The sequence below is a fragment of the Tachyglossus aculeatus genome, chromosome 11, assembly GCF_015852505.1.
Source record: "Tachyglossus aculeatus isolate mTacAcu1 chromosome 11, mTacAcu1.pri, whole genome shotgun sequence".
Lineage (NCBI taxonomy): Eukaryota > Metazoa > Chordata > Mammalia > Monotremata > Tachyglossidae > Tachyglossus > Tachyglossus aculeatus.
In genome coordinates this window covers 47786735-47799273 of record NC_052076.1, presented here as the reverse complement: position 1 = coordinate 47799273, position 12539 = coordinate 47786735, and the positions used below count along the sequence as shown (strand labels likewise).

The 12539-nt window shown below is 45.4% G+C and overlaps 1 protein-coding gene across 5 annotated transcripts in view; it reads left to right on the top strand.

Moving 5' to 3' along the window:
- The window catches only part of ANKRD11 (ankyrin repeat domain 11), a 366873-nt gene that overhangs the window by 331608 nt on the left and 22726 nt on the right, over positions 1-12539 (top strand). For 3 of the 5 annotated variants that reach the window (XM_038753397.1, XM_038753398.1, XM_038753400.1), the window contains 4 exons: positions 7538-7708; positions 8503-8706; positions 10990-11132; positions 11483-11630. In XM_038753397.1, coding sequence (XP_038609325.1) covers positions 7538-7708; positions 8503-8706; positions 10990-11132; positions 11483-11630 — 666 coding nt within the window. Of the gene's footprint in view, positions 1-6862; positions 6960-7537; positions 7709-8502; positions 8707-10989; positions 11133-11482; positions 11631-12265; positions 12346-12539 lie in introns of those variants that run through there. The other 2 variants (XM_038753399.1, XM_038753401.1) reach the window with 2 other exon arrangements.

Below are 12539 nucleotides of genomic sequence, written 5' to 3'. Positions count from 1 at the left end.
GAAGTGACTTGCCCAAAGTCACACAGCAGACATGTGGCGGAGCTGGGATTCAAACCCATGACCTCTGACTCCAAAGCCCATGCTCTTTCCACCGAGCCACGCTTCATTTTATCAGAGGACTTCAGGGAGATTTCACACACAGTTATGTGTGGGATTTGTCACGATATAATAATTAATTATGGTATTTGTTAAGCACTTACTCTGTGCCAAGCACTATTCTAAAGCACTGGGGTAGATACAAGGTTATCAGGTCGGACCCAGTCCCGCTCTCACAAGGGGCTTACAGTTGAGGTAGGAGGGAGTAGGATATAATCCCCATTTTACAGATGAGGAAGCTGAAGGCCAGAGAAGTTGGGTGACTTGCTCGAGGTCACACAGCAGACAAGCGGCAGAACTGGGATTAGAACCCGGGGCCTTTGACTTGCAGGCTCGGGCTCTTTCCACGAGGCCTCTCTACTTCTCTTGCTTCCCTCGCTTTATACGCTGGAGAGTGGTTCAGAACTGTGAATTCGGGTGGTTTGTTGTGAAACAGTAGCTAATGCATATTGCTTAGTACAGTGCTCTGCACACAGTAAGCGCTCAATAAATACGATTGAATAAATGAAATATTGCAAAGCTATGCTAAGCATGGGTTGTTCATGAAAGCCTGTGTCTTTCATGAGCACTGTTATCAGCGTGGCTCAGTGGAAAAAGCCCGGGCTTGGGAGTCGGAGGTCATGGGTTCTAATCCCGGCTCCACCACTTGTCAGCTGAATGATTTTGGGCAGGTCACTTCACTTGTCTGGGCCTCAGTTACCTCATTTGTAAAATGAGGAAGAAGACTGTGAGCCCCATGTGGCTTAGAACAGTGCGTGGCACATAGTAAATGCTTAACAAATACCATCATCATTGTTACTATTATTATTATTACTATTATCAGCTTTTTAAAAATTTCATTACGGAGCTACCGGTTCGCCTAATCGTAATAGTCAAAGGTAAAGAAAGCTGCCTCAGTAGAATTGTGGTGCGGGTCTTTTGTGGGCCGGAAAAATTCTAAATTCCCAAATAGCAGTGATATCTCTGGGTTAGCAGAGTGATCGTGGAGGTTGAAACCCGAGCATCCACTCTGGTTCCCCTGGGGCGATTCCTCACAAAACCAGCAGCTTGAAATTGTCCGTCAGATTCGGACTGGACAAAAAAATAAGGAAATAAAAACTAGTGATCGTGGTCTTTTGTCATTTACCTTCAGTGCTCTTTTGACATGGGAGTGGTAACTCCTATTTGTAGTTGAAGGTTTAAAAATGTTGTCATATCTTGGCGTGTCAGACACTGGATTTGTTTTGGATTTGCCCCGTTTTTAGTTTCATTAAGTTTTAATCAAACTCTGCTAGGAAATCCTTGGAACCGAGAGTAGAATCTGACCCTGTGGTGAAGAGTTGGCTGAGGGAAAAAAATGACAAAGCCCTGTCAGGGGTGTGGGAAAGGAGTCGCAGTGAAAGGGCCCATTAATCATCAGTTAATTTCAGTAAATCTGGATGCCTCATGATGGGCCCGGAGAGGATTCCTAGTCGTAGTGGCAGGAGGCTGTGGTATATAAATGTAAATGCCCTACTTTCACTTGTGAAGGATGAACTGTGGCCCCCGTGGGCAACAGACTCCAGCTGTGGCACAGTGCAGCCCAGTTTGAACTGTCGAGGAACAATTTGCTCCCCAACCCCCAGCATCCTTGTTGCCAGTGCCTCGTTTGTCCTGTCATTGAATTCCTGCAACCCACTCCCGGCCCTTCAAAGACTCCAGTTATTCCAGTCCCCCTCCCCCTTGGAATTTGTTAAGCAGTAGAAGTTTGCTGAAATTCTTGTGTCCCTAGTTGCCAAAATTTTAACCTAATGCCCCGTCTCAAATCCGGACACCCCACACTGCTTTCAGTGAGGAACTTGTGGCTGTGAGCCCTCTGTTGGGTAGGGACTGTCTCTATATGTTGCCAACTTGTACTTCCCAAGCGCTTAGTACAGTGCTTTGCACACAGTAAGCGCTCAATAAATACGATTGATTGATTGTGGCCACACCTGGCAGATGTTTTACACCCCTCTTTGATTAGCTCAGAAAATGTTGAAGAGAAAGGCAACAGTAAAGGATAAACCCCCCACCACTTAGTACAGGAATAGATTGGCTCAGTATTACCTTAGAGCTCTGAACAGTCCTGTAATACAAGCACAAGGCCAGGGAAGTAGTTCAGAAACCTTGAAATAGGGATTTTGACTAGGGAGAGCATATATCTAGATGGTGTATTTCAGGATTGTCCTGACTGAATCAGGAAATGCTCCCCAAGTCAGTGAGATTTAAGTATTTCAGAATCCTGCTTAAAAGTCTTACAGTAATAATCCCCGGTCAACTGAGGTGCTGCCCTCACTATATTTCAGAATAGATGACCTCCACTGCCAGTTAATTCAGGCTCCCAATTGGAGCTCTGAAAATCCTTCTAGAGTAGGCAGGACCTCTTGGTTTAAGCTGTAAGAGACATATTATAACGGGCCTAAGAGCAAAGATGCGAGAAAGCTCTCATCTCGGCGATCCCTAATGGAACAGTCCAGTGACTGGCACTGTGCCCTTGGAATCTGTAGCACAGTTGCCTGTAAGCGTGGCTCAGTGGAAAGAGCACAGGCTTTGGAGTCAGAGGTCATGGGTTCAAATCCCGGCTCTGCCACTTGTCAGCTGTGTGACTTTGGGCAAGTCATTTCACTTCTCTGAGCCTCAGCTACCTCATCTGTAAAATGGGGATTAAGACTGTGAGCCCCCCGTGGGACAACCTGATCACCTTGTAACCTCCCCAGTGCTTAGAACAGTGCCTTGCCCATAGTAAGCGCTTAATAAATGCCATCATCATATGGGGGCTCAGTGGCTCAGGTAGGGCACTGCCTTTTTTGGCTTGCATTCAGCCATCAAAGTATCACAGGTGGGCCCTGTGTTGGAGCTTACCCTGGGATATTTTGCTTATGATTTTCTTTTAACTCTCTCCCAAATCAGAGTAGCCGTAGTTGTGTCCCAGGAGGGCATAATGTGGTGTATGGACTCCCTGTGCGGTCAGTCAGTAGTATTTATTGAGTGCCACCTGTATGCAGAGCACTGTACTTAGCAGTTGGGAGAGTACTCAGTTTCCTCATCTGTAAAGTGGGGATTAAGACTGTGAGCCCCCCGTGGGAAAACCTGATCACCTTGTAACCTTCTCAGCGCTTAGAACAGTGCTTTGCACATAGTAAGCGCTTAACAAATGCCATTATTATTATTATTACAATCAAGTAAGAAGACATGATCCCTAACCTCAAGGATCTTAACAATTGAGGGAGGAAGACAGACACCAAAATAAAGTACAGGCAGGATCGATCAATCAGTGGTATTTCCTGAGCACTTAATGTGTACAAAGATCTGTACTAAACATTGGGAGAGTACAATACAACTGTACTAAACATTGGGAGAGTACAATACAACAGAGTTGCTAGTCATGTTTCCTCGCCCACAGTGAGCTTACAGTCTAGTAGGGGAGAAAACAATAGAGGATATGAGATAGGTACCCAAGTACTACGGCAGATTGTGAATGCTTGTATGTATAGATGGCGTGGAAGTGCTGAAAGGGCACTTTGAGGGAGAAGTGAATCACTGGGGGAAGTAGCGTGGCTCAGTGGAAAGAGCCTGGGCTTTGGAGTCAGAGTTCATGGGTTCGAATCCCGGCTCTGCCAATTGTCAGCTGTGTGACTTTGGGCAAGTCATTTCACGTATCTGTGCCTCAGTTGCCTCATCTGTAAAATGGGAGTTGATTGTGAGCCCCCCATGGGACAACCTGATCACCTTGTAACCTCCCCAGCGCTTAGAACAGTGCTTTGAACATAGTAAGTGCTTAATAAATGCCATTATTATTATTATTATTAATGGGGGAAGGCCTCCTGGAGGAGATGTGATTTCAGAAGGGCTTTGAAGGTGGGGAGAGCCATGGTCTGTCAGGTGTGAAGGGGGAAGGATTTCCAGGCAGGTGGCACCAGCAGGGGCGAAAGGTTTGTGGTGAAAGAGAGAGAAGGAGGCCCAGCAAGTAGATTGGCCTGAGCAGAACAAAAAGTGCAAGCTGGGTATAGGAAGAGAAGAGGATGGATGAGTGAGAGAGATTACCAGTTGGCTTTGCTATCTGTGGTTCTAAATGCACAGAAATGTCTTAGAAGTCAGAGCAGCCTTTACGCCCTGAAAACTTTCAAAAGCTAGCTCAGGCAAACTCCCAAATGCCAGTCTATTTATTATCATCTGCGCTGGCAGGCCAGCTCATATCACGTGCATCAGCAACTGATCAGTCTAAATTACCAGGGGTTTAGCATAGTGGGGAGAATATCATGATGGGTTGAATTATTTGAAAATGAGCTCTCTCTCACCCCGTAGTGATCTCTGGATCACAGCATGTCAGGGTGAGAGGTATAGGTGGCTTCACCATTCATGACTCCCTGTCAGCAAGCACCAGGCACATACCAATATGGTGACTTCCATTGCCAAAGGAGATTTAGGTTTAAATCTCATCAGTCCCTTCCATTCCGGGCTTCAGACAGACTTGGATCAGGTAGTACTGATGGCCCTAATCTATCTGACTGCCTGGCTGCCAAAAAACCCAACAGACCGAGGGAGGGAGAGGGGGGCGTTCTAGCCCAAGTGCCCTAGGGCAGACCTTCTGACAGATGGAGTTGATTGTCACCAAATAACCCCATGCACCAAGTGAAAGCCATCTGAAACCTATTTCAGAGAACGCCACAGAGTTGGGGCAAAGAAGGGAGGCCGGTTGGGGCAGTCTGATGCATACAGTGCAGCCTCTACGACAGCTGCCAAAGTCGTCCCAGCTCTTGATGGGGCCGGGCGCAAGGGGTAGCTTACTTTCGGAAGCACTGAGAGGTGAAAACTGAGGCCCGGTGCTCTCGGCCTTCTAGAGGAACTGTGGACGCACTGCTCCCTGATCAACTACGATAGGGAAGCTGAAATGGAAGTCAGAATTTGGGCTCTTACTGGACAGTAGAGTAAGAGAATGAAACCCCATCTAAATCCTCCATGGGTTGGACCATAGCATTAGTAGTAAGTACCCCATCTCTTGAGTGGTTGAGAGCAGAGACGATGTACGTGCTGGCTTCTCTGGCTGCTCAGCCTGTTGCAGACGAGATGAGGTTGGGGCACTCCTGCCGAGGGTCCTTTTGTTTTACTTGTAGAGGACGGAATGTCTCTAAAGGACCCTCATTTTTTAAGTTGACTTTCCTTCTTGGTCATAGAGAATCTGATCTCGTTGACGTTCAGCCTCTCCCACCGGGCTTTTTGTCCTGACCTGTGTGGGGAGGATTGCCAAGGGGTTATGAAACAAGATAGATTTAGATGTGTTTTGCCAGCTCACGTGCCTAGTGGCCTAAATGATAGGCACCTTCTATTTATGAACATTATCAAAAAAAAAAAAACCCTAACCCTCTCGGGGTGCCTGCCGCTGTGGTCATTGTTAAAGCTTCACAGCAGAAGTAGCTTTTTAGGAGGGCAAATGACAATTATGGACATATATGCAAGAGCCCAAAAAGTTTGAGTGGATCATAACAAGAGAATCTTAAAAGCAAAAATGTGTAAAGAGTTACCTGTAGTAACAGTATTAAAATTGGCTGGGCCTTTTATGCATTGATTTAATTACTTTTGAAGAGAGTTTGCAAAGCTAAGTGGAAATTTGCTTTCTTTCAAGCTGTAAGCAGCAGACTGGGTTTTCTCTTACCAAACTCTAATGTCACTTTCTGAGACATTGACACAGACTAGGATTTGATCATATGATCAGTGTCTGAAACACCTGCAGAGGAAAGTGAGTCCTGACTCAGTTACAGGCCCTTCAGTAAAGAAATACTAACATCCAAATACTAAAGCAGCGTGGCTCAGTGGAAAGAGCACAGGCTTTGGAGTCAGGGGTCATGGGTTCGAATCCCAGCTCTGCCACATGTCTGCTGTGTGACCTTGGGCAAGTCACTTAACTTCTCTGAGCCTCAGTTCCCTCATCTGTAAAACGGGGATTAAGACTGTGAGCCCCACGTGGGACAACCTGATCACCTTGTATTACCCCAGCGCTTAGAACAGTGCTTTGCACATAGTAAGCGCTTAATAAATGCTATCATTATTATTATTATTATTATAAATACTAAGCGCTTAATACAGTGCTTGGCACACAGTAAGCGCTCAATAGCTACAGTTGAATGAATAAATACAATTGAATGAATGGAAGCAAGATAATTTCACGGCACATTCAATGTCAATGTTTTGACATTATTGGAAAAGTAATCAGTGCTCTCAAATAGCTGAGGAACAGGTGTTTGAGAAAGTTCAGAGTCTTGTCTCGAAGGTGACCAAACTTGTGGGGCTAAAAAATAAATTTTTTAAAAAGTGGCAAAAATGTCAAAGTGCGTACCACTGGAAAACATTGCTGCCGTTTGTCCTGGGGCCCCAAGGACTGATGTTTGCCCCGAGTAGTCAGCAGTTGTAGAAAAGGAGGAAGCACGCTTGGGGTTAATGAAGCATAAACTGGGACAGATGGCAGACGATCCAGAGGGAGAAGTCTAGGTTCCTTTCCGACTGGTTTCCTCCCAGATGTTTTGGCCATTTTGGTGACGAGCATCAGGCAGCCAGACATTGGGAATGAGACCGGTAGGAAGAAAATGTCTACACAGGGAATTGCTGGGGTTTTGGGTTTTTTTTTTTTTTTTGGATCGCTCTGGATTGACAGGATATTTTGTAACGGTTCAGATATGAAGTCGAGGATTTACTTATTCTAAAGAGAGTGAGATGGAAACATTTCAGAGCTGTTACATTGTATCTTGTTAGTGCTTTGTGTTGATGCTTTTAGATGCCTCCAGTTCAGTCCATGTTGTGGTACTGCAAGGCTGGTACACTCCTCGAAGCACCATGGCATGAAATGGAGGTTCCTAGAAGCAAGAAGAAAGGTACAGTACTGACAAGTTGGCCTTGATTTATCTTTACTTTCCCCCCCACCTTTTATATCTGTATCGTTTAAGGGGGAGGGGGAAGAGAGAATGTAAGTGTCTGCAGATTATACGTTTACAAAATGTTTTTAAACTGCTAGAATCGGGCCAGAGAAATTCAGCGGTAAGGCTCCCCACTACTTCACTGCCTTTCTGGGCTAGGAGGTTCACAGAGTTCACAGAGTCTATGAGAATGAATGAGCTGCGTTCCCTGTGCGCTTCACCGCCAAGGTACAGTGGGGTGAACGGCTGATGGAGTGGAAACCTTAACACTGAATTGAATGGCTGATTGCAAGACATTTAAATTACCGTGTTTCAGAATTAATGCCAAGAGACTCATTTTTGGGTAGCGTAAGTGCTTCTGATTTTATTTTTTTTTTCCACTCAATGACCTTTCTTTTTGCTCTTTAAGCTGTCAGAGTGAATGAAAGGTGCTGCTATTAGTTCTTCCCAGAAAAATTAACTGAATGTCAGTTTTGAAGATTCCCATGGCATGAAATTTTCCCCTCCCTTTCTTTTCCCTTTCTGTTACCCCACAGAAAAACAGGGTCCTGAGCGGAAGAGGATTAAGAAGGAGCCAGCCACAAGGAAGCCCGGCTTGCTGTTTGGAATGGGGCTGTCGGGAATTAGAGCAGGCTATCCCCTCTCGGAGCGTCAACAAGTTGCCCTTCTCATGCAGATGACAGCCGAGGAATCTGCAAATAGCCCAGGTGAGCCCACCCGCTGGTTCTCGTCGGGATTTTCGGGTGTTGGGAGTATCAGTGTGCAGACTCTAAATGTATTCTTGCGGACTGTTGACTTGTCTCCTCATTAAACTGAGATTTGTTCCATGTTTTCTGGGCCTCACGAGACCTAGGCGCCGTGACCGGCCTGATTGTCCTTATCCCAACGCTTATTAATACAGTGCTTGACACAGAGCAAGCAACTAACAAGTACCACAATTAATATTATTAATATTATTATTATTATCCTGCCACAACTATGTACTGCAGGCTCGTTTACTGATAGAATCAGCCTTGCTGGTTGTGTTCTCTTCATAATCCGGGTATTTCTGATGGGATTGTCCAGAGGAACTGAAACTGTGTAACGTGTGTCTTGGAAAACGATCCGACTGCCCTCTGTGCATTATATTGTGCAGTCCGCGCGTTCAGGATACTTCCTTTAAGTGGTGAGCCTCTTAAGAAGCCAAAGAGGCGCTTTCTTGCCCCGCCTCCAATTAAAAAACAATCTAGGGTTGGTTTTGTTTCTCAGTGTGGTTTTTAGGCTGCAGTTCTCTTCTGACATCAAAGTGCAAACTAATGATCATTTCCGCTCTGTGCTTTAAACACACACATTGTGTCTACACAGGCATCTGACTGCACATCTGCTTAGAGGCTTAGTTGGGTCTTCATACCTTGTGACCTTTCTCGCTGGAGTCAAATGCTGCCAACAACTCCCTCTGTGGGTGTCATTTCCTCCTGAAAGGCTGTTAAAGCTCTTCATTGTGTTTCTGTCCCGTAAGCAGTAGATACAACACCAAAGCATCCCTCTCAGTCTACGGTTTGTCAGAAGGGAACTCCTAACTCTGCCTCGAAAACCAAAGATAAAGTAAATAAGAGAAATGAGCGTGGAGAAACTCGACTGCATAGGGCTGCCATCAGAGGAGATGCACGGCGTATCAAGGAACTGATCAATGAGGGAGCAGATGTCAACGTGAAAGATTTTGCAGGTAAACACCCCCCGCCCCAAGTGTGACCTTGCTTTTTCCAGAAGGTGAAGTTTAGGAACTTGTTCCATGTCCGTAAAGGACAGAGGCCAAAAAGAGTACCTAATATCTAACAGAACGAATAGCCCGAAATTAGGAATCCCAGCGGGTGATGTTTTTGTTGGCAAGATTTAATTCCCTGGCCCTACCAATTGAGTATGATTTCCTGGATTCCCACCGCAAACTTCTGTAAGCCCTGGAGTGAAAACAACAGGAAAATTCCAGCTAAACTAGGAAGGAGGAAACTTTGAGGGAGAGGAAGAGAAATCCCGATGTTAGGTTGAAGCTTGCATTAGCCGCAAGTACTGCATTTACCTGCGTAAAAAAGGATGACTGTTTTTCAAACTGGGTTTTAGCAATATCACAGTGTATCCATGGTGGTCTTTCCCCATCAGGGCTTAAAAGGGCTTAGTGGAGGGGAGGTGAGACAACTGGCTAGGCCATGGTTTTCTTCCACTGTGCATCTCCCGGCTGGTGGTGATCCGTGTCACTTCCCCGCTCTTTCTCTTACTAAAGCTGCTGCTTCTAACCTGCCATTCCTTCCAGTCACGAGCTTCTGGGGCTGGAACGGTGGAGGAGTTAGAAAAATTGGGAGAGAATTTGGGAATGGGTGAAAAGTCCTGGTGAGATAGCCCTGTCTCACCTAATACCTGTGTCTCTCTTCTGGCAAACTCATCTGAGAAAAGACAGCCATAACTGCCCCAGGCACTTGGCTCTCCTCTTTCTTCAGAGGGAGGGGGAGAGAGTGTAGCAGCGCAGGAAATATATATGGGCTTTCTTCACCACTAGCGATAGGCTTCCCCTTTCAGTCCAAAGAAATGTAATTACTTTTAGCCAAGGTTGAGCCCGGAGAGGGCACGGGACGGGGCAGCAGGAACAGTATCGGAAGGAGAGGAGGATGGGACAAATAGGGCCGGGGAATTGAATGCAGCTCTGGGCTGGGTGAATAAAGGAAATAAAGGAGAGGAAGGAAATAACTTTAAAAATAAAAGATACCATCATGTCAGGAAAAGGAAAGATTTTGTGTTTCTTGATTTTTATTTAGAAAACACTTTTCCCCCAGTCTCGTATTTGAGGTGCTTTTCCCAGGTGTAAAGCAAATGGAATTTTGAACAGATTGCGGCGTTAAGCGTCAATCCCTTGCTCCCGGCCTTTCATGAGCAGTATAGCATCCTGTCAGAAAGCTGGGAGAGGAAGGTTAACATGCTTCCTCCCCACTGTACGCTGACTCTGCAGGCCGACTGCTGCTTGGGTTGCACTCTTGACAATACGTGCTTTAAAAATACTGGACCCAGTAGCCAGGCATGAGCAGCTGTTTACGATGACTGCCCCTCTACTGTCTGACAAGAGCCTTCTCAGGCTTCTGTTGACAGTGTGGCGAGGGTCGGTCCTCCTCTCCTGGCAGGCACATTTCTGAAAGCCCAATAATTGCAGTAGGAGACAGTAAGCACCTAAGATTGGTTAAAATTGGGAAGAGGAAATTTTGGGGGTTTCCTTTTCATTTTGCTCATCCCATTCAATACTTTTCCCCCCCCTCAGGAATTGAAATTTAGTGTTCTTTCTTTTGTAGAGGCATCTTGAATATGCAAACCTGCAGAGGCCACTGTGGTGGAAATTAATCAGTCGGTGTTTTACAGGAAATGATGTAATAGAAATAGATGTACTTCTAAATAACCAGTCTTCTCTTTTTTTTTTTTTTCTAAATACTGATTCAGTTTTTGAGAATGGTAATTTTAAGGGCGTTTTCTCATGCCGTTCACTCTTCTGCCTTGTTCTGGGTTGCTGCTAGTTCTGCAATTCACCTTTGGATTCCTGAGCTTACTTGGTTGACTCTGTTTCTCTCAAAAGTGAAAGAAAGTTTGAATGATTTTTCTAATCCCACCCAAGAGGGTGAAACGAATTGGGCAGAATCTCAGCAAAGTGGCCGTGGGTTTCCCAGTGTGTTCTTCAAGACCTTTGGATCCCTGGTCTGTTGGCCTAATTGTAAATCCTAGAGAAGAGGGGGTTGCTTCTCTGAATCATTGCTCCACTAAAGAAAATCTAGGAGTAATTACCAGGTCCAGAGCAAGCTGAAGTCTGTTCCCTCAGTATGTTCGTCATTCAGCTCCAATTCAGGACAGCAGTGATTCAAGAATTAGGCTACAGGCAGGTGGTCAGGTTGGCAATTAGCTGAACTTCGCCGCATGACAGGATTGATCTGTTGTCATTAAGGGGCGTGAAATACACAGGGTATCTGTCTTCTTGCAGGCTGGACAGCGTTGCACGAAGCCTGTAACCGAGGTTACTATGACGTCGCCAAACAATTGCTTGCCGCCGGCGCCGAAGTCAACACGAAGGGCTTGGATGACGACACGCCTCTACATGACGCAGCAAACAATGGGCACTACAAGGTCGGTAGTTAGTGTCGTGTATCTAAAGTGACTTCCTCCTCACAATTTGGAAGTGGAGTTTTCTAAACGAGAGCACCTCTTCTTCCAGGGAGAGCCAGGCTCTCTGCATTTCTCCCCCTCTTTCCCCTTATTCAAAGGGAGAGTGGGCATCTGAATTTTCACGGGCACCGAACTTAGACACAAACCTTCTGTCTTTCAGAGTTCTCCACAAAATTCTCCCCTCCATCAGAGCGAGGGACTTGTAACTACCACGGCATTTAGAACTGTGTTTGATACATAGTAAGCCCTTAGCAAATACTATGAAAAAGTGGGATTTCTTTTGAGGTTTTAAAAATCATTTTTCTTCCTAGGTGGTGAAGCTGTTGTTGCGATATGGAGGGAATCCTCATCAAAGTAATAGGAAGGGAGAGACCCCCTTAAAAGTGGCTAATTCCCCAACAATGGTGAACCTCCTCTTGGGGAAAGGCACCTATACTTCTAGCGAAGAGAGCTCTACAGGTAAGAAATTGGTCTGGTGTATATTGAGAGGCAGCATGGCCTAGCAGAAAGAGAATAAGACTAGAAGTCAGGAGACCTGAAGTCCTAATCGCAGCTCTGCCTCTTGCCTTGCTATGAGACTTCTCTGTGCCTCAGTTCCATTACCTGTAAAATCAGGGTTAAATACCCATTCTTCCTCCCTTGAGTCCCGTGGGGGACCAGTACCACATTTTATTAGTAGTAGTATTATCATTATCATACTAATTATCATATCATACTAAAATTTGAAAAAGAAAAACTTTACCAGGAAAAATCTGGTTTTGATGACTTCAGTAACAAAAGTCAGTTTCTGGAAAATGAAGACACAAAGTTCAGCCTTTCTGATGACCAGCAAGAGAGGTGGTTTTCCGACTTATCTGATTCATCCTTTGACTTCAAAGGCGAGGATAGCTGCGATTCTCTTGTGACGGAGTACCGAGAAATCAAAAATGAGACGGTGGCCAAACTGATCCTGTAAAAACCCGTTCTTCCTCCCTTGAGTCCCATGGGGGACCAGTACCACATTTTATTATTATTATTAGTAGTAGTAGTAGTAGTATTATCATTATCATAATTACCGTTTTACACTTCTGCCCTGTAATGGCCTTAGGTGTGGTGTTTGCCATTTTTGTCCTGGATGTCTGCATACTTGCTGCACTGGAAATGGAATGCTTTTACGTCGTCTAAACTGATTTTGGTCTGTGGAACATTTCATACCTGCTCTAGTAATTTTTAAGCGTGGCGGTAGTGGTGAATGCTGCATGTGAACATGGAGAATTTGGCACCTTCTTGGGTGAAATTATTTTCTTTAATCTTTTACGTTGGAGCAGTATTCCCCGTTGAAAATCAGATGGGGTGTGTGTGCGTGTGTGTGTGTGTGTGTCCCTAACC